Here is a 20,829-nt window from a genome sequence, read left to right on the forward strand (position 1 = left end):
ATGGATTGATGGTGGCTATGCCTCGCAGTGGCCAAAAGGCAAACCAAGGTGAAAATGGAGGCTTTAAGTCTGCTAGAGAGGTTTACAGTTACTGTTGTAGTTGAACAGAGATTTAGCACACTGGACAAGTGAAGATCTACAGATACTCCTCCAAATCAGAATCAGAATCAGAATCAGGAACAGATGTATTGCCAAGGAGGTTTTCACATACATGGAATTTGCGTTGGTCTGATGATGCATAACAATAACAACAAATCGCGAGAACAAAAACAGACAGAAACATAAGTGACAAATAAATAATAGAGATATGAAAAAGTGTTATAACAATAGTGCAGTGTGACTGTTTGGTGTCAGTGGGGGTCAACATAACAGTCAGTGTCAGTGGGGGTTCCGGGCCTTGTTAATGAGGTGAACTACAGTCGGGAAGAAACTGTTTTTGTGCCATGAGATTTTGATCCTGATGGACCGCAGTGTCCTGTCAGAGGGGAGTGGTTCAAAGAGTTTGTGTCCAGGGTGGGAGGGGTCGGACACAATCTTTCCTACCGGCCTCAGAACCCTGGAAGCGTGCAGGTCCTGGAGGGACGGCAGATTGCAGCCTATCACCCTCTCAGCAGAGTGAATGATACGCTACAGTCTGCGCTTGTCCTTAGCAGTAGCAGCAGTGTACCAGATGGTAATAATAATAATAATAATAATAATAATAATACATTAGACTTATATAGTGCTTTTCTAGACACTCAAAGACTATGAGTGTGTGTTATGATTCAGTCATAGTAAAAAGAAACAAAAAATAAATAAAAGAAAGTATAGGGGCCTAATTAAGGTAGTGCTGGGGACACATGGGAAGGGGAGGGGGAGAGGGTTAACTGGTGAAGGCAAGCTTGAAGAGGTGGGTTTTGAGGGCCTGTTTAAATGTTGGGTGGGTGTTGGCCTGTCTGATGTGGTTGGGGAGGGCGTTCCAGAGGGACGGGGCTGCGGCTGAAAAGGCCCTATCACCCCAGGTCCGGAGCTTGGTCCTGGTGGTCTTGAGGGTGGTTTGGTAACGGAGGAGGTTAGGATGGACTCAATGATGGCGGAGTAGAAGAGCCCCATCGTTGGCTTTGGCAGGTCAAGGAGGTCAGGTTACTGGTTGTTGAAGAGGGTCAATCTCCAAAGCCCAAGCCAAATCTCAACTAAGACCAGAACCTACCCAAAGCAAGTACCCATATACTGTTAAACCAAGGTATATGAAACTCCAAGAGCAAAGACAGATTTGCTGGTTCAATTTCCTCTCAATGGGAATCTTCCTTACCAATACAAAACAGCCATACTGTATGCATTGTGAGTGGTTCTCACTTTGCTTAACCAATCCATTATTTGGTGTCTTATTCTTTCCCAGTCTGGCTCTTGTTGCCAGCCAATTGTCCTACACCCACAAACCCACAGAATCCCACTTGTTTGAACAAGGTGATGTTTTGTAAAAGCGATCCAGCTCTGGGTTGGCTCCCTTTGTTGTTGGCTCTCTGTCTTGGTCCTGGGGAGGATGTGTGCATATTTAATTCATATCTACAGCCAGGAGACTAATCACACCACCACATGGGGGAGAAACATTGTGCTGTGATATTCCAGTGTGCACTCCTTTTAAACAATTGGTGTTTAGAAATATGAGGAAAACTATCAGACTGTTTTGGACGCTGGATCTGTTGAGAGCTCCCAAAAGCTTACTTGTGTTGTCTGGTTCTCCGTTTACAGTCTTGGTGGTCATACTATCTCGCATGTCTACCCATAACTCTAGGCAGAGTAGCACTCTGCTGGCCTTCTCCAGCTACGCTAACTCTCTACTACAGTATGACCGTGAAGAATGTGACGCATGTTTCTCCTCTCACCACACATTCAGCTCTGCATGTCACAAATCACCTATGAATTGATGAAAGTGAATCTGCAAAGCTGCTGTTTCTGGCTTTGATTGGGTACAAAGGGGAGAGTTGATATGATTGCTTTTACAAATGTGGCTATTCAGTCTGCGGTGTGAACTTTAGCATGGTCATATTACTATGGGCCATGAGAGGGGGTATATCCAGACTGCTCTTTGCGGTGATCACACTATTGAGATCTTTGAACTGAAAACAAGACGTGATGGTTGTGCAAACCACCACCGATGCAGGTTTGTCATCATAATATGTCATTTCACCAAACGTGTGGGGTTTTGAAACTGGGCCAATGCTTCGGCGTCCATAAATATCTCTACTTTCTATAGGGAGCCTTAAATTAGAACTCTGAGACTCTTATGTGACAATTCTTTACTATTCTGTTACATTTTTGGAAAAAAACACAGGTAATCCAACCAGGGTGGGAAATGGTTTTCAGAATGTGACCCTCACAAAAATACAGACCCAGGGCCCATGATATAAATCAACTATTACCTGTGCACTCTATAGTGCACAAGTCTGTGCTTCTAACCACCAACACCACTAACACCACCCACTAAGCCTGAGGCCCGCTATTTGCCTGATGCCTCACAGGAGGGTAGACGTTCCTACAGACAGACAGACTCCACTACAGGACAGACAGATGCGCCTACAGTACACTTACCTTCTCCCCTGCATGTCCTTTTAACCCCTGGGTCAGTCACAGCAGACACAGAGTCATGCAAAGTGTGAAGGGAGGAGAGAGACACAGAGAGAGGAACCAGGGTTAGAGAGGCACGGAGAGGATACAGGACATGCAACAGCCTCAGAGGTGGTCAGGGATGGGGATGGGGGAGGATTGGGGGGGCTGGGCTGGGCTGGGCTGAACCCAGGCTATGGGGAGTCATGTAGTGTCGAGACAGACTTTTTTTTCCCCACAGAGGCAACGGTGAAAGAAGGGAGGGGGAGGATAGGAGCTTGGGAATGAGGGATAAGCCATGAAAAAAAAACAGACTTCCTTTGAGGAGGTGCTTGAGGACCACATACTCGCTTAACTCTTTTTGCGCTGTGTGAAATATTCTCACAGTGTGGTTCTCACAGTCAGAGGGACACTGCAAAAAGCCGATGGCTGGATAGGGAGTTTTTATAGCCAAAGAATTTAAGCCCACAGTGTCTGCAACCAAACAGGAGTCCGATTTGTGAAAATCCTCTCCAGTGTGACTAAGCTAAACTGAGAGAAAACAGAGGCTAAAATGTTATCCATGTGTGTCAGTATAAAATGGCCTTGAAATATGGTCAGTATCCAAAATACACAAATCTAAATAAATGAGAAAACAAACGTCTGCTTCACAACATGGGGGAGAGCATTGGTATGTCAGTGCAACCTGTTTTTCTCATCTCCAGAATGAAAAATGTGTGTGTATGTATTTTCTCCTGGCAACTCCAAAATCCGGTAGAAATGCAGCCATTGATTTAGAACCGTTCCCTGAAGTCTTTGAAAAGATAGACATCGTGGATTCGATCATAAAACACTCAAGCATCATCCAAAAAGGAACAGATTTAAATGACTGGGTGCTGTGTTTCTCATACTTTATAGCTACACGTTTGTGAAAGTATTTGCTTCTGAATCAACATTCTACTAAATGAAGGAACAAATCCACTAAAAGAGGGACAGAGCGTGGGAGAGGAAGGGAAGTGATGAAATAATTGGATGATTTAATACACAGCATTTCTATAATGTGCAATAATGATTTTTAGAATATCACTGAGAAATGTCAGTAATTTGGCATGTTTGTATGCAGCTAACATGACAGCTCTATTACAGTAACATGAGTTACCAGCAGTCAGAAGCACTTATGACATGACGTTTTTAATGCAGGTCAAAAATGCCAAATGTAAAGGTCATGTCCACACACAACAGGTGCAATTATTAGGTGATACCGTATGAGCGATTATGAATTTCATGACTGCATAAAAGAGCCTAGGTCATAAACTTGCAATGTCAGCAGCATCATGCAAACATGTCAAGCTACAGTAAAACTATTCATATTAAAACTTTTGCCTGATCTCTTCCACAGATTCACCTGTACATTCTGTGATATTTTTTTTACGAAGGGGCACCAAGAATTATCTGCAATGATAATGATAATAATTATTGATTGTAACACCTTACAGGAAATCAAAGCAACACAATGCACACAATGACGTGCATATGCAGGGGAAATGCTTTATCTATGTCAGGACAATTACAGCGTATCCTATGGTGCCCTTTCTCTGAAGTATTTTCTTATAAAGTTTCAACACATGCTACTAACAGTCATGAATCTATTTGATCAACTGCCCTTCACCTGTTTCTACTACACACTACTCAGGTATGCACATTCTCAAGACACTCACCATTCTTCCAGGAATTCCCATTGTTCCTTTGTCACCCTGATGAGCAACGCAAAGTCAAGATGACAGGGGTCAACAATAATTATGATGTTCTACTACAATCAAAACAAATAGGTTAACTTTACCAACCTACAGTGAACCTTTCATTCTACCAAGCCATCCAAATGGTATGTGTTGCTCTTTTCTGCAAACAGGAAGAATGTATTAGGTTTTTAATTGATGGCAGTCATGCTCTAGTCTAGAAGAAAACGTTGGTAAAGTTAAGCCACTGTGTAGTTTTGGATCTATAGCCAAACATCTCATACGGGTAGGATGAGCTATTTTGGTGTATTTTCATGCCCAAAACTGTTCAAGGCTTAAGGGGTGCCTATGGTGGTCAGAGAGCAAGCCTCACCAAGGGCAACTTTTTGTCACAAATCATTCATTAAGTTAATATGAACCCATAATGTGGCCTTTCATTAAGCATCCTGTATTGACTTGCAAGAGATGATTGACAGCTGAGCTGACCACACCATAAAGCCACATTCCCTCTGTGAGCACAAAAGAAAACACATTCTCTTCCCATAACCGCTGGGATCATTTCTGTTATGTGTTGCCCTGATATCAAGTTCAACTTGGGACACATTCAGAATCATTAAATGAATCATTAACATTTTTTAGGAATGCTAGTTTGCAGCTGAGCCAACATCAAAAGAAGATACATACACTATGGAGCTGACAAACTAAAACTTGTGTGACAAGAAATATCATGGAGTTTCATGTCTCAATACTTTACTAAAAACATGGAGTCTCAATACTTGACTGAAAACAACCAGATGAATTCCTATACTGTCTCTTTACTCAGGTCTCTAGAGATATGCTGGCCAAGAAGTACTCTCCTGACCTCTGTCCAAGGTGCTGATCCAAAGCAAGCCAATGCCTTACAATATTAACTTCTGAATTAGATCAATAGAATTCAGATTGGGTATAAAGACCCTAGCCATTTCCCATAACTACTAAAAACACCCCACTCTTAAATAGTTGATTTCCAGGCATTAGGCGAAAGACCTGCTCCATAAATCTTAAACAGCACGCGGGCTAAGTCTGTTATTGTGCTAAGCAACATTCGGAGAGAGATCTGAGACAGAAATCACTCCCCACTATTCCTCACTGTGTGTTGCTTAAATGCTTCTATTGAAGTGAAAAAGATAAGGGTGGAGGCCATTGACCCTCCTTCACACACCACTCCCTGTCTCCACTGCCTCTGGAGTGCCTGTCACTCAAGCCTGTTGGAGTTTCTGAGGCTATGGCAGTCTCGAATTCACTGGTGTCTGACCACATGACTGATCCCCGACTGAGCATAGGCACACGCACACAAGAACACACACACTCACACACACACACACACACTCACACACACACACACACACACTCACACTCACACTCACACTCACACTCCAGCCAAGAGGATTTATGTGGCCCTCAGCAGTGCAGTGCAGAGCCTCTCAGGTGTATTTACAGGAGTACTGAGACTCAGCTGGACTAGGCTCAGGCACATCACACACACTCCAGACTGACCACAGCCAAATCTCTCTCTCCATCACACACACATACACACACACACACACACACACACACACACACACACACACACACACACACACACACACACACACAAGCACACAAAAGACCAATTCATTACTTTAGATGAGGCGTAGCTGGAATATGTCTATGGGCTTTGTGATAACATTAACTGTGGTATAACGGTAAGTGCACAGAGTTTGCGTTATGTGATAATAAGTGAATGTGATGGTCCTAACTTTAGAGTAATAAGTCAATGGGGAATGAGTTAGTGGAAGCTGCATCGACGAAGAGCATAAACGAACCGTGAATTTAGAGTTCATATATCATTCCATGCGGTTTTGTCCTTTTGCTAAAACATCTGATATATACCATGTTGCATGGAAAAATGACTGATTTGAATGCAGACAGGTTCCCCCTCCAAAACCACATCCTTCCCCACTTCAAGAACAATTGAGATTTTATTTCCAACACGTAGACAGTGTAAATCAAAAATCCTGGAATCACATCCTAACTTTGACAAGCCCTGTCAGCTAATCTAGCATGAAACACTCTCCCCAACAAGCCTCCTCCTCCACTTCAGACTGATGGATTAGCCCGTTTCACAAGTGATCCTCTCAGGACTGAGGAGGGGGTTCACAGGTTTGTAACTGGCATTGGGGGTCAAAGATCAGATCTAAGATGGCCTCCTGTTGCTATGATGTGATGGAGAGCAGGCTAGGGTTTGGCTAGTGAGTTAGTTAGTTGTGTTAGCACTGGGTGATCACAAAAGCTTAGAGAGGGAAACACGTAAGCAAAAAGAGCCCAGCGAGGGTCTGGGAAGCTAGACAGTGTGTCTAAAGCACATGAGCACTTGTCCAATTCCAAGAAAATAGAATAACCTGCTGTAGGTCTTAATGAATGCATATATGCTGTGTATATACAGTATGTGTGTACTATGTACTGTATATACACAGGCAATGAATCTCTGTGACAGGCATTGCCCGTAGACACAAGCAAAAAGCCACTCATATGCACTCAGTCCCTCTGTTGAGCTGACATCTCTGAGGCTTCTTATCTGAGAAGCTGTCATAATCCCAGACAATTTAATCGATTCATCTTTTGTAAGTAGTCAATCAATAGCGTTTGTAATTATATTGAACTTCTTGGTTTGTCAGTTCAGTGTACAATACACCGTTTTTTTGCAAATCCTCATTCAAGAGTAGAGAACATTGTCATGATGCAAATACAACTTCTCAGTAGAAAGAGCACAGAGACCCCTGAGAAAAAAGTCCACATACCAGACATACAGGCGGACGGACAGACGGGCAGACAGACAGACTGATATAAAGACAGACAAGGAAGATCAGACACAAGTTATAAGACAGTTACCGGAAAGCCTGCGCGTCCAGGAGGACCCTGAAAAAGGGTGAGAAAAAAATGGCAAAAAAATAGAGAGTGAACTTGACATGATTACAGAGAGAGTCCACATCACAGAGGCACCCAAACTTGAGCCAGGCCAAAATAAAATGGTCACGTGAAGATTTTTGTAAGTGATTATTATTTGACTGAATATAATATATCATTGAACTTTCATTGCATAGATTATTATAGAAATGTTCCTTTCTTAAGTGCTCATTTTATTTTGGCAAGGTCAGTTCAAACAGGCAGACACAAAAGAAACAACACAGCATTCCACAACCAAAGAAGAAAACAATAAACTTTACACACATTCCTTGGGTTTGACTTAATTCATTTGAAGGTGCTGATACTTATGTGCCATGCTTCTTTCATTTGAAGAGAAATCATCTATCAGTAGTTACATTGCCATGTAGTTGTGTCTAAACGGACCTAACCTCATTGAAATACCTACCAAGGAGGGACATTAAAAACAACCCTTGAGGTGACTTCTAGAACAAACAAATCCAGAAGAAGGTGAAATTCAAATGCGTTGCTTTGCTTACTGCTGCTATGTTCAATGTTTGTTTTCAGTGAGCTAATAGGGGACCCAAATCAATGACGCTTTTGTCAGTGTTGTTCTCAGTAAAGGATGCAACACTAATTGCTATTCAGACTCAACAGGAACTCTTGACATTTCCCAAAGCCAGTTCCGATTGTTTGTCCATCGAGGTATGCTATCTCTTTGGGGGAATTCGGAGGGTTATATAGTGACATTTTGAACCCTATTCTTTCCTGAAAAGCCCTGAAAAATGATTGTTTCTGCTTCCCGGCGAGTGTGTGGGCGGCTCCTGGCCAAATGTTAGGCACAGGAAGTCATTATTCCTGCTTCAATAATCCTAAAGGGAAGAGATATTAACACACTCCCCGTCTCGCAGAGCTCTTTGATCCTTTCCTATTGACTAAAACTCTAAAAGCCACAAATGCATTGCAACATCCCTCTAAAAGGCCATACTGTAACCTATATCATTTGAAATCAACTATTCATACTTTGTAACAGTATGCTGTTTTGCCGATTTGAGCTAACTTGGAATATAGACAGAGCCCGAGGACTTGTGTCGTGTCTTAAGTTAAGTTAAGTTAAGTTAAGTTAAGTTAAGCGTTTAACTACACAATCTTGGTGTGTCTCCAAGCTCAGGAGAAGTGAAATTCGGGGCCTGCTATGTAACACCTTGCATGGCCATGTTAGTTTGGGGGGGGGGGGGGGCGTGGGGGGCAGCTGTGCGGTGCAGGCTGCAGGAACCCCTCAGTGGAATCCTTCGGTAGCCCTGGAACATGTGGCTCCCATTAGGCCCGGGCGCTGCCGTGGCGACCCTGGAGGCTACTGTGCTCTCACTGGGGAGGGTGTGGAGGAGGTGTGTGAGAGAGGTTTGGACTTCACTCCCTCCACTTAGGCACTGGCAGTGACATGACATAGGTCTGCACTGATTGGTTGAAGTGTTATCTTAACCAATGGGCTGCCCTCAAAAAAGTCTAGCAAGGAGTGACTGAATGTGTGTTAACTTCTGTTAAGGTTCTGTAGCTGTTTTTTTTTTTTTTCAACAAAGTACGCTTCCCTTGCTGAGTTGGCGACGGTCAACTGTGTGGTTTAAGCAACGCTGGATTTCAACTTAGGGATGAAGGCTTGTGATGCAGCTCTGACATGTTCAAGGTGTTTCCCATCAACCCTGATTGTATTAGAGTGTGCCAAACACTCACGGCCACAAGGAGGGCGAGAGGCCAAGCCCCTGTGATATGACCTATGGAAAATGATGGACTATTATGTTTTGAAAAAGTCAAGAGCCCATGGTTTTCGGGAAACAGGAAAGCACCAATTTCATGTCGTTTTACAGTTGCAAAATGGGTAATTGTGTTAGCTTAACATCCTTTACTAGCATTCTAAATAGAGGCCTGGGATAATTTACACAAATCATCTCTCAACTCATCTCTCAACTCCTCACTCGAATGTCAAAGACCACAACATGGAGCAGCACATCTACCACGGCGCTCTGTCACACACGGGTGGGGAGGGCCATATTGCTCCCTCTTACAACTGAAAACAAGCGCTAGCATTTAGTCACAGCGCAATTGATGGATTGTCAAATTAATCCCTGACCTGAATATAAAATATAGAAATACAGAAATAAACTTGTGATATATTGCTGTCTTTAAATACACTTTCCATATTTAATAGTGGTATAATATAGTGGTGAAGTAATAATACTTAGTAATGGCATAAGATATAGTGGTAATGTAATAATAGATAGTAATGCTGAATCACTGTCCATGTTATTCCTTATGCAGTATGGACATTCAGTTGAGGGGATCTTAGTTCTCATGTGTCTCTACTGCATAACTGAGTGCTGCTTTCAATTTATTTTTTATTTTTTACAACTGTACATAAAGACACACAAGAAAATCACTAACTCAAACCTTCATTAATAACGTGTAAATATGATTCTAATGTAAGTGTATGAACAAAGTATAAGGGACACCAATGTCTTGGCCGTCTTTCCATCATAGGGCGTCTTTCCATCATCTTCATTGATTCATTACAAAACCTTCCCGAAACCTTCACTTTTCATCGAGTGTGCAGTGTCGCTGTCCTGCTCTCTCTGTCTTTTTCCGTTGGCCTTGGACAGAGACCTCTCCCTCCCCTCTCCCTGCCCACTCCTCCCAGTTCACTTCCTGTCCCCTCCCTGGCCTGGCCTGGCCTGCCTGACTGTCTCTGGTTATCCCTGGATATCCCCTGGCCATCCCTCCTTGACTGCTGCTGCTGCCCAATCCATCACTGCCATGTGACCTTCACCCTCTCAGCACACAAGGACTCAGCTGTCGCACCCAATTTTAGCCCAGCCTGCCTGCCCAAGGTGTTCATACATCCTGCCACATCCTGAGGACCAGCAGGTTAGCCGTGAGACGACTGGGATCACAAGCATTTGGCAGGAAGATGCAGGGGGACTGGGGGAGAGACACGGCATATGAAAAGCTTCTGGAGTTTTCACTTGTCGTGTGGAATTATGACGGAGGCGTTGAGAGTGGAAAACACGCCTCCTCCCCTGACATCATCAGTACCTTTCAAACCTCCTCAGAAGAACTATCAGTCATTTTTTCCAGGGAGGGACATTTGGGGTCAAGTGCTCAATAACATTCGCAAAACTGCATGAACAAACACTGTATTCATAATGTCAAGACCACAGCCGTTCACTAAAACGCTTAGAGGCTCATTGTGTATAATGAATGTATCCCAATCTTTCTTTTGGGGGTGCCGACACAATTTGAGTTGTTAACTTCAAGTTGTGGCGACTGATGAATTTGCAAGTTGTTTGTCAAGACAACATATAAATATACTAGTTGTCTGAATACTTGAGGGGAGTAATCAGCTAATATATAACTTGCTCATCATCACAGTTCAAGGTCTCTGAACAAACGTCACACAGCAAGATCAAAAGGGTGCATCCAGGCAAAATGGGGTCTCACATACAGTACAGTACATCCCCATTGCATGAACACTCAAAAAGTCAAAAACACAGTCACATTACCACTCTCCGGTCACACAAGGCACGTCTACTTACAGGAGGTCCTGCGAAAGACAGAAAGAGAAAACATAATTTAATCACACGGTATAGAACAAATATTAATGACATCATGACAAACATTGAGTTATGAAATTGTGAGTTAGAAAGTTGCTGAAGTTTCCTTCAGTTTATGGTGATTTGCTTTGAATTTGTTCTTTCCTTGGTACAGAGCCTCACCCCCCACAACCTTCCTGCTTCTGACTGAATGTGATGACTCAAATACTAGAACACGTCTATTTGATTCAGAGAAGATGTTTTCCACACTCGCAGCTACAATGCGCCAACCACTGAGGTTGATGGATGTCTCATTCAGCTCTGTGAACTCACAGAGAAGGAAACTTTATAAGACACGCAAGAAAATAGAAGCACACTGACTGATGCTCTTTGTCTAACCCAGACACTCACAACTACATTATTGGAACACTTGGCAGGCTATGTTTTCAGAAGTTCTGTACGTCACATTGAAAGATTGGCGCATAAATCAAGGTATTCGTTTTGGGAGCCTGTTCTTAATGTACTGTAGTAGATTGCCAGTCTAGCAAGCTCCCCCAGGCTTTCCCCTGAGACTGCTGGCCTTAAGAGACATTTTCCTCTCTGGCAGCCTTGGGAACCGGTCTGTCTCCCAACTCCTGAATTGATGAGAGCAAGGAGGGAGACACAGAGAAGGAGAAAAGTGCCAGAGAAGCACCAGACGACACAACACTGGCAGCAGCCCACAGCCTTAGCCTGAGACGAACACCAAACCAGCACCGCTACTCAAGTGCTTAATGCCACATAAAAAAAGATGATGTACCCCTAGAGTTGCAGCTTGTTCTAATGCCAAGAGACACCCATACATACAGGTTATTACCAATGACCCTTATTACTGTGTAATAACAAGAGTTTAGAAAGTGTTGTCATCAGAATCCACTTGTTACACTATGTCAAAGTGTTATCAATATCAACATCTTAAAATACGCATGTACGTGACTTTGTGGGCTGCATACAAATAGCTAAATCAACTCAAAGAATAGAGTTGAATTGTTAGTTGATGTTCCATAAAATAACCGTATTAAAGGCACGCCGATGGTTTATAAAAACCTTCCAAACATTCATAAAACAAAACAGGACAGAACAGAGGGAGGTATATTACTATTATATATACTACTATATTATCTTTGACCTTTTCATAAGGCTAATCAGAACGACCTCTGAGAATAGATGACTGCCAAATCAAGACAGAGGTCAGAAACGACGCCATCACATCGATCGCAAAACAGTGAGGAAAACCAATGACGACAAAATCACTTCCATTCTCTTCTAGTCAGGTCAGTTTGCTCCAAATGTTTCTCATTGGAAATGAACTGAGAAAGCGGATAGTAGAAGAAGGGTTGTTGTTTTGCTGTTAAATGGTCTGGAGCCAACCAAGGAGACAGGAACAGGAGCCCAAGAATCCCAACATGATGGACAATGTATCAAAAGAGTGTACCAATGACTGCCAAAACTGACAGAGGGACTGCAGAGTGCCCGACTACTCCTCCGTCCTGGACCGACAATCATTCTGACATGAGCAATAATAACCAGGAGTAAAGGATGATGTAGTCAGGGGTGACAAACCTTCCCTTCGGGGGCCTGCATTATTCTTCCCTTTCCTGTTATTTTGCGGCTGTGTTTTCCTAGTAAGTTGAGGAGGCATTTTCTTCTAAGCTTCTGCTGAGTGGGCAGGTGCTATTTCAGTCTCTCCCTCTCCTCGCCTGTGGACCTGGGTGCATGCAAATGTCAGGCCCGTGTGGCTGGAACCCACAGGAGATGGGTTCAAATCTCCGAATGGGCCTTCATCGCGTTCCTGACTGACAGTTTTCAACTTTCACTTCATCATGAAACACAGACCAACCAAAAAAAAAACACTCTGCGTACTCAATCTGGTGTGAAAAGTTCATAATGCCACTAATGTCTTCACCTGGAGGAGCTGTTTGTTACAGCGCACGCAGTCCCACATTGTTGAAATAGTTTTCTCCAAATAAGAAGTGTAAATGAGTGAATGGAAGCATGGCATTGCATGATATTGATTCTCATCCTGTGGATTTTAGGGCTGCAGTGACTACTGGTGGTGATACATATCAGGTATCATTGACCTACCTGGATCCCCACTGCGACCTCTCTTTCCCCTCGACCCAGGAGGCCCTGGTTGAGAAACAACCAGCAGTTAGTCAACGGTTACACTCCGACATCCCCTGATGTAGAGGGGGCCAACACAGTGCACTTCCTAGTCAATCTAGATCAGCCAGTTGAGTTTTGGAACTTCCTGGAACTGGATACTGCCAGCTTATCAAATGACACACAGTGTGTGTGGGAGCGCAAGCCGACTTTCTACATGCAGCCAAAAAAGGAATCATCTCATTTAAAAAACCAAAAGCCAAAACAAAGCTTTGCGATGTAAGCTCATGCACAGGGCTAAAAAGACGCGTGCTCCACGACACACCCCCCGCCCCCCCCCCCCCCCCCACCCAGTACAGGCTGGGGTCCCTGGTGGGCAGAGGAAACATTTTGGGGTGTTCCATTTATTCTGGTGGCGGTGGTGAGTGACCCCAGAGTGAAAGCCTAAACCCCCTGTACGCAAGCATGGACTCAGATTCCTGTCCGCATTCTGCGCCCGCCATCACATCCTGTTGGCCAGACCCCGCTCTGGGACATCTATAGGCAACCTTGATCCAAAGGCATATTGGGAGGCATGAGAGGGTCTTCAAATATAGCCATGTGATGGCGCCCACTGTAGGGCTGCAGAAGCCAAACCTTGACATGCCGAGGGGTTGAAGGCGACCCACACAAGACACACACACACACACACACACACACACACACATTAAAAAAGGAAGTTGTTTCACCGCATTGACATCATGCATGCCAAGCTCCCACTCAGTCGAGTTAAACGCTATCCAAGTATCACAGACACCTGTTGTCCCTGCTTATGTAAGAGCCTGAGCTTGTGTTGGAGATCTAATGTTGCATGCTTACATGCAAACTCATGGTGTTCTCCTCCCCACCCCTGAGAATAGCCTCAAGGGGAAGGCATCCATCTAACCGCAGTTACCGGGATGTCTGTCTGACAATATAAACACAAAGCGTGTTTATCATTTACGCAGAATAGTTTTAGAGCATCACCTCCCCTCAAATCGAGTGACAAAAAAATCTGCGAGGCACATGGGCAAACAACATAGTAAGACCGTGGCGCTAAATTCACATGACCTTTTGTGTGGCTGGGGTTTACAGTACATGTGAGGAGCAGAGGCCCATGGGCAGGTGTGGCTGCCATCTTAAGACGATCCGTGTCCTGCAATGTAGATCCAGGAATAACCCCTGGAATTACGGTGCTTAAAATACTCTCCCCCCGACCCCCCCTCATCCTGCGCCAATCTCTCGGATTCCCTGCTTCTCCAATTGCCCTTGCTAAACACACAGTAGTGGCCGGCACAAATGTGGCGGCTCTCAGGCTTCCGTACTGTAAGCGTAGTGGAGAGATTCGATACACCAGGCCAGAGACAGGAACTAGCGGTTGTACCGGGCATGGTGTATGATGTACCCCCCATGGTGTATGATGCCAGGGAGTTGGGCACCAGTGATGCGCTGGGCGCTTTTCGCTTTTCACCACCCTGTTGCAGGGCCTTCCGGGTGGAGACAGAGCAGCTGCCATACTACACTCTACAACAGTTTGTCAGGATGCTCTCGATGGTACAACGCCAAGTTGACCAGAATCCTAGGAGACAGCTAGGCTTTCTTCAGTCTTCCCAGCAGGAAGTATGGACACTGCTGCGCCTTTTTGACCAGGGTGGAGGGGTGGAGGGGTGAGATGTGGACACCCAGGAACTTGAAGCTGGAGATACGCTCCACCTCCATCCCATTGATGTTGATGCGGGTGTGTTCACATGGTGTATGGTGTACCGGAAAAGTCAGACCAATATTTTCAGGCTAAATAAGATGTAGTCAACACCACCCTGGGCTCTGTCATGGTATGCATGTTATTCCAAAAGTCATTTTTGTGATGCAGTGTGGAAGTAATGAAAAAGATGGATAGATATTTCGCAATACCATTAATGACAGTGTAGCCTTGCACTTTGTTGTGGAGATTAATAGAGCCAGCAACGATACTTCCACCCTGGGAACGAACACTTTGTTTGGCTGCCCTCGGGCAGGCGGTTCAGGACCATGTCCGCAAGGACAAATAGACTGAAGCTCAGCTTCTACCCTAGGGCCATTCAGGCCCTGAACACAGCAAAGACCTAGGTTCTAGGCCCTGGACAATCTAGACAATTTGATGGCAGCTACTAGATTGTAATCAAGTGCAATACTGAAACACAACTGTGAACATTTCAAACCGGCAAACTGCGACACTTTAAATGAATGTGCAATAATACTATGTGCAATATGACAACCCTCGTGCACATAAGGTTCAGAGATAGGAAATGTTAGGATATTTATAGCATAGCATAGAGTACAGCACAGTGTTTTATTTGTATAGTATAGTATAGTGGATAGTGTATATAGCCTTTATTTATGTAAACCAGCTCTTTTCCCTTCTTGTTTTTAGTATTTTTTTTCCTAGCACCAGGGGAGCCCCCCCTCCCAAATTTCGTTGTATGGTACCTGTACTATATTAATGACAATAAAGACCATTCATTCATTCATTCATATAAGCACTGTTGGGTAATAGCCGGGAGGAATCTGATTGGGCCCAATAGGGGGCGCTCCTCCCTCTAGTCTACTGACCTCAATGTCTGAGGTGATGGGGAGATTGCCCAGCAACGAGCCCTGTTCTTAAACAAGTTCCATGGCCACCCGACTCACACTAGCATGACCATATGATAATCCCCAAATTCAGAGAGTGATGTGTGTGTGTGTGTGTGTGTGTGTGTGTGTGTGTGTGTGTCCATTCCAGGATGTCAAAATGCACTGTTAGTATTTATGTCCTTTAGAATTGTACTTTGTATGTGGACATAAATAAAGCATTTAAAATGTGTAGAGTGAATTACCAGATGGGTGCTGTGTGATGATTGAAGTGAGGTACCCCCTCTTGGGGCGCGTGGTGGTGTAGCACACTAAGGCGCATGTCATATCATCGCAGGGTCCCTGGTTCAATTCCGACCGTCAACATATCCTGCATGTCTTCCCCCCCCTCTCTCACCTTCCCTATCTCTACTGTCTCTATCCCAATAAAGCATTCATTATCTGTATCAGCATAACTTGCTCCTCCAGGGCCAATATACTGTACTGTAAATCACTTAATGCTTTACCTTCACACTTCAACGATTTTCCACTGAAATTGTGCAAACATTAGAAAGGATTGACTTATGAGGTGTATCTGTTGAAGAATAAATCTGAAGCCTGAAACCTGGAGAAATCATTCTGGTAATTGCATGCCTTTTCACAACTGATATATCTAACCTTGTCAGAAAATAAACTTGCTCGGCTTTCCAAATAGAAATACGGATAAGCGAGGGAGAATAGTTGACTTCTTTGTAAAAAGAAATAATAATAAGATAGGCCTCAGGTCTGCACCTCTGCCATCCCTCCATCCACCGGGGAGACAATAAACACTAACAGCAGCCGTATCGAGTTCCGAGCTCCCCACAAAAAGATCACGTCTAGACAAACCAACATTTAGTCACACACCCCTTCCACTGCTCATTTCCAACGTGTCCTGGGGAGTCAGTATCTTGTCCTGGGGAGTCAGTATCATTATTTTTTTTTTTTTAAGTTATTTTTTCTGAGTGGGGCAGTCCCACTCATATTTTTAATTTTTATTGACAGATACAGTAGAGATTTAGACAGGAAGGATGGGTGAGAGAGAGAGGAGGAATGACATGCAGGATATGTCCCCGGCCGGAACCAAACCGGGGACCCTGCGGTTACATGGTCAACGGTTAACCCGCTACACCACCTAAGCGCCCCATGGGTAGTCAGTATCTTGTGAAAAAGATGCCATGTCCAGAACGGTAGACACCTGACTGGTTCATTCTCGTACTCTCACAGTTGACAGTTGACAGTTGACCCAATCACAAAGAGCCATTTTACGTTTGTTGACTTTTTAAATATGAGTCATACTGTCGTTTAAAGACACAAAGTGATTTTCCTTGTGGCTCACACTCCACGAATGTCAGGTTATGACAAATGAATGAAACATGAAAATAAAAGATTTCATGGAAGTCAGTCATTATGAAAATATGCTCTCTAATACTGTTGAGGTAGGACTTTTAAAACCCCATGGGTGATAATGCTTCGGCAGACCACCAAAAGTTCTTTACTGTGTACACATTTCAATGGGATACAAAAATGCACATCCTGACACATTTCCTATGTGGTTCATAGCAAAGACTTGGCCATCAACTACTATGGTACATGGCTTGGTTAATGAGCTAATAAGCTTTGCGGTATGGAGGGCACATTACGTACACACACATTTAAATAATATGCTGGAAGTTATGAATACTGCCCTATGCAGTGTAGAGGACCTGACCTAACTTTCTCTGTGCAAAATGAAACATCTCAATTCACTCCAATTTGGTTTCTTTGTGCTAGTTCTAGTCGTTCCCAGAATGTCTGAAAAGAAGAAAATGGGTGTGCACCTATTATGCACTTTTATGCCAAAATGGCTGGGTTGAGACTGAAATATTTTCCCAAACAACTCTTGGAACCAAAAGGAAACGCTACTAAGCCCCGAGATTAAATAATTATGCAGTGCCTCTTACAGCAGATCATCACAAAGACGCCCATTGTGTTTGTGCCAGAAAAGCCACTATTAACCTGACTTTACCATTATTCTTCCAAATTGCTCTCGGGAGGGGGAAAGGCATACATTAAAAAACTTGAACAGCCCCACTCCAGTCTGGGCAGAAGAAAGACTTCCTACTCCAATCCATTGAAGTGAGTAATAGTATCTAAATAGAGATTGTTCATAAATCTCGGATTTGTTTTTGCATGGTGGGCATATTTTCCTCTATTTAAATCATGAGATCATCGAATTGTGGCTCCACTGGAGTCCAGACCCAATTACAGATGATGTAATTAGATTTTGAGAGTTATGAGTACTGTATGTACATGTAGTATATTTTGGGATTTGCAGGTATAGTGATGAAAGAGTAATATAAATGTGTATTATGTAGTGTGTAATGTAGTGGGCTGTATTTTGTTTTTTTCATGTAACAAACACATGACCCAGTACATTGGAAACCTTACATTTACATAATTATTAGAAAGGGCATTCAGTCTGTCTCCTCTTTCATTGAGTTAATAGCAGGTTAGCATCCAAACACATTGAGGTTTCATTCAGGTTGACATGCTTTGCTTTGCCTTTGTACAAGTTGAACTGCTCTCAGACCTCAGAGGCAATGCATTAAAAGGACACGAAGGACAGTAATAATAATTTGACTGAATTACAAGGAGGCGTCTGAACTGACAGGAGCGTCAATAGAGGCTCAGTGGGCAGCTGACCTCTAACCCTTCAAACAAGGCTGGGGCTACTGCGGGCTCTGCACTTCACGCTGTCACAGAAACCCAAACCCAAAGTCCAGATTAAAAAGGAGAGAAATTTGATTAACACCTGCCAGATCTGGCAGACAACAAAATAAATTAAGTAGCAGCTCACTATAAAAGAGGGGAGGGGCCGCAGAGAAAAAGGAAAATCCGACTGAGAGAATAATACGTGCTTGGGTTTCCAAGTGAATTTTTTTACCGGCAAAAAACTCCGGAAAAGCCTCCTCAACGCCTTTGCAAAGATTCTCCCCCGGTAACCCAAGAGGACCCGACTGGAGCTGTTAAATAACCTTCAAAAGTCCACGGGCCCTCGGTCATGAAAGCCAATATGTCATGCACCACGCACTTCCTTAGCTGTTTGTCATCAGCCAAAGGAAACAAGCCCCAGTGGAGTGAAGGCGTAGCTGTGGATAGCAGCTCGTGGCAGTTACATTTCATCTGCTTATGTTTTAAAATCATCAGGAGTTATTGGGACACTTCCTGTCATTTTTGGACTTAGTCCCAAAAAGCTGGGGGTGGGGTCGGTGTTTGTCTGAGGTGGGATGGGTTTAGTAAAAGGGCAGAGACAGTGCCAGTGGAAACTGTCTGCTAGGCTCTGATGGACACACACGCACAGACATACGCACACACACACACACACACAGACACACGCACAGACACACGCACAGACACAGACACAGACACAGACACAGACACACGCACAGACACACGCACAGACACAGACACAGACACACACACAGACACAGACACAGACACAGACACAGACACACACACAGACACACACACACACAGACACACAGACACACACACACACACACACACATTGACTTTTTTGTAATTGCGATTGGATTATTTGCCATGCCTCCTTTCCTAAATACATATTTGAGTCTTCATATCATCGAACAATGAGTGCCTCTTAAAGGTTTCAACAAAGAGATGTTTTACGCCTGTTAGGTAGCATAGCAAGTGGCGGCCAGACTCCACACTCGTCCCCTGGGCCACATGTTAACGCAGACAGGGGCCGTCGCTAAGGGAAACCACAACACTTCTTGACCCACAAACACATTAATTACCCAAGACAAATGGCAATGTGGCTAAGGTTAAAACAACAACTTCACAACGGAGGGGACAAAACATCCACCTCAAACGTGTGCAGTATGGAGTGTTTTATGCCTGCGCTAAGACAACAGTACATGCGTTGTGCCAGCTATAGCATTCCCCTCCCTTCAACCTTTCAGAGTCAATGTATACGCATATCCGCTGACGATTGTGCTGAGAGAGTGGTCTGAGACATGATCTAGACATGTGTTATTGTTTTCAAAATCTGATTAATGAATCAACGGTAGAACCTTGTAAAAACAGCCCTCCAAAAACAAACAAGGAGACGTACAGTCAGGAAATCATATAAACAGCTACATGGCTTGAAATACAAGCACAAATACAAATACACGTTTGTGTCTGCAAAATATCCATACTAACTAGTGTTCCTCGCGTTTCACTTGGAGTTATTCTTGTGGCGGACTCAGAAAGGTCAGTTGATGTTCATTCTTAACCACAATCAGGCTTATGGATTTTGACATGCTTCTAAGCACATTCTGGCTAGCTGTTAGCTGTTGCAGGTTTCTGCAGTTAGCGCTTTAGCCTACACTTTCTCCTACTGACATCAGTCTTCAGTATATCAGCATGCTGCTGACATACATCATACAGCTTGACTTTTACATGGCAATTAGTCACTTTCATAACCCCCATTGATCCTAAAACAACCAAAACAAGGTTGTTAGTTTCCAGAGGTCCCCCATATAGAGGTAAGTCTATCATCTGCCAGGGCTGAGACAAATGCATTTAAGAAGTTGTGTCACACCGCTAATGTGAAATAGCCCAGACATCACAACCCCCCCGGGGTTTAAGGCTCCGTCCCCACTTCGATTCATAACCCAACTTCTGCTGCCAAGAGCAAAAATGAGGTGCAATGTGGATTTTAAGAGCCGACGCTTCTCCATATTGGGTTACTAGGGAGAGAAAAATGGGGGGTGTCTTTGCTGTGCTAGAAGTTATTAAAACAGAAGCTCAGAGAGCAGACATTGCTGAAATAAATGGGGACGTACTCAACGCTTTTACCATGTGTGCTGTGGAGGATTGGCATTTGGCCAGCAGCTTCACACTACACACCGACTCTCGTGGTAAAAAAAGGGGGCTCTCAAATGGGTATTGCCTGTTAGGGGTAATTAGAAAACCAGAGCCATTGGCATAAACATCACAGATCCTTATGTGTTAAAGGGGACAAAAAACAGTCTGGGTTTGATTAGAAAAGGAACAAGCCTGACTTGTATGAATCTGGAGGAGGGTAAAATGGTGTATATGAAAATATTTGACTGCCTTATCGCTGAATCTTTGATATTTGAGCAGAAAAGTCTGTCGAGGGTGATAATGCTAGCTGTCGTTAGCTGGAGTAGAACCAATGTACAGCCCCGGCCTTCCCTTTGAATACT

The 20,829-nt window shown here is 43.9% G+C and overlaps 1 protein-coding gene across 1 annotated transcript in view; it reads right to left on the reverse strand.

Annotated features, from left to right (window-relative positions):
* Positions 1-20,829, reverse strand: part of col13a1 (collagen, type XIII, alpha 1) — a gene marked incomplete at both ends in the record, with an annotated part of 97,740 nt that overhangs the window by 43,666 nt on the left and 33,245 nt on the right. Inside the window, 5 exons of the mRNA XM_080531957.1 lie at positions 2,572-2,598; positions 4,284-4,319; positions 7,212-7,238; positions 10,832-10,839; positions 12,953-12,997. Coding sequence (XP_080388083.1) covers positions 2,572-2,598; positions 4,284-4,319; positions 7,212-7,238; positions 10,832-10,839; positions 12,953-12,997 — 143 coding nt within the window. The remainder of the gene's footprint in view (positions 1-2,571; positions 2,599-4,283; positions 4,320-7,211; positions 7,239-10,831; positions 10,840-12,952; positions 12,998-20,829) is intronic.

Source organism: Nansenia antarctica, assembly GCF_963989245.1.
Source record: "Nansenia antarctica genome assembly, chromosome: 1".
Taxonomy (NCBI): domain Eukaryota; kingdom Metazoa; phylum Chordata; class Actinopteri; order Argentiniformes; family Microstomatidae; genus Nansenia; species Nansenia antarctica.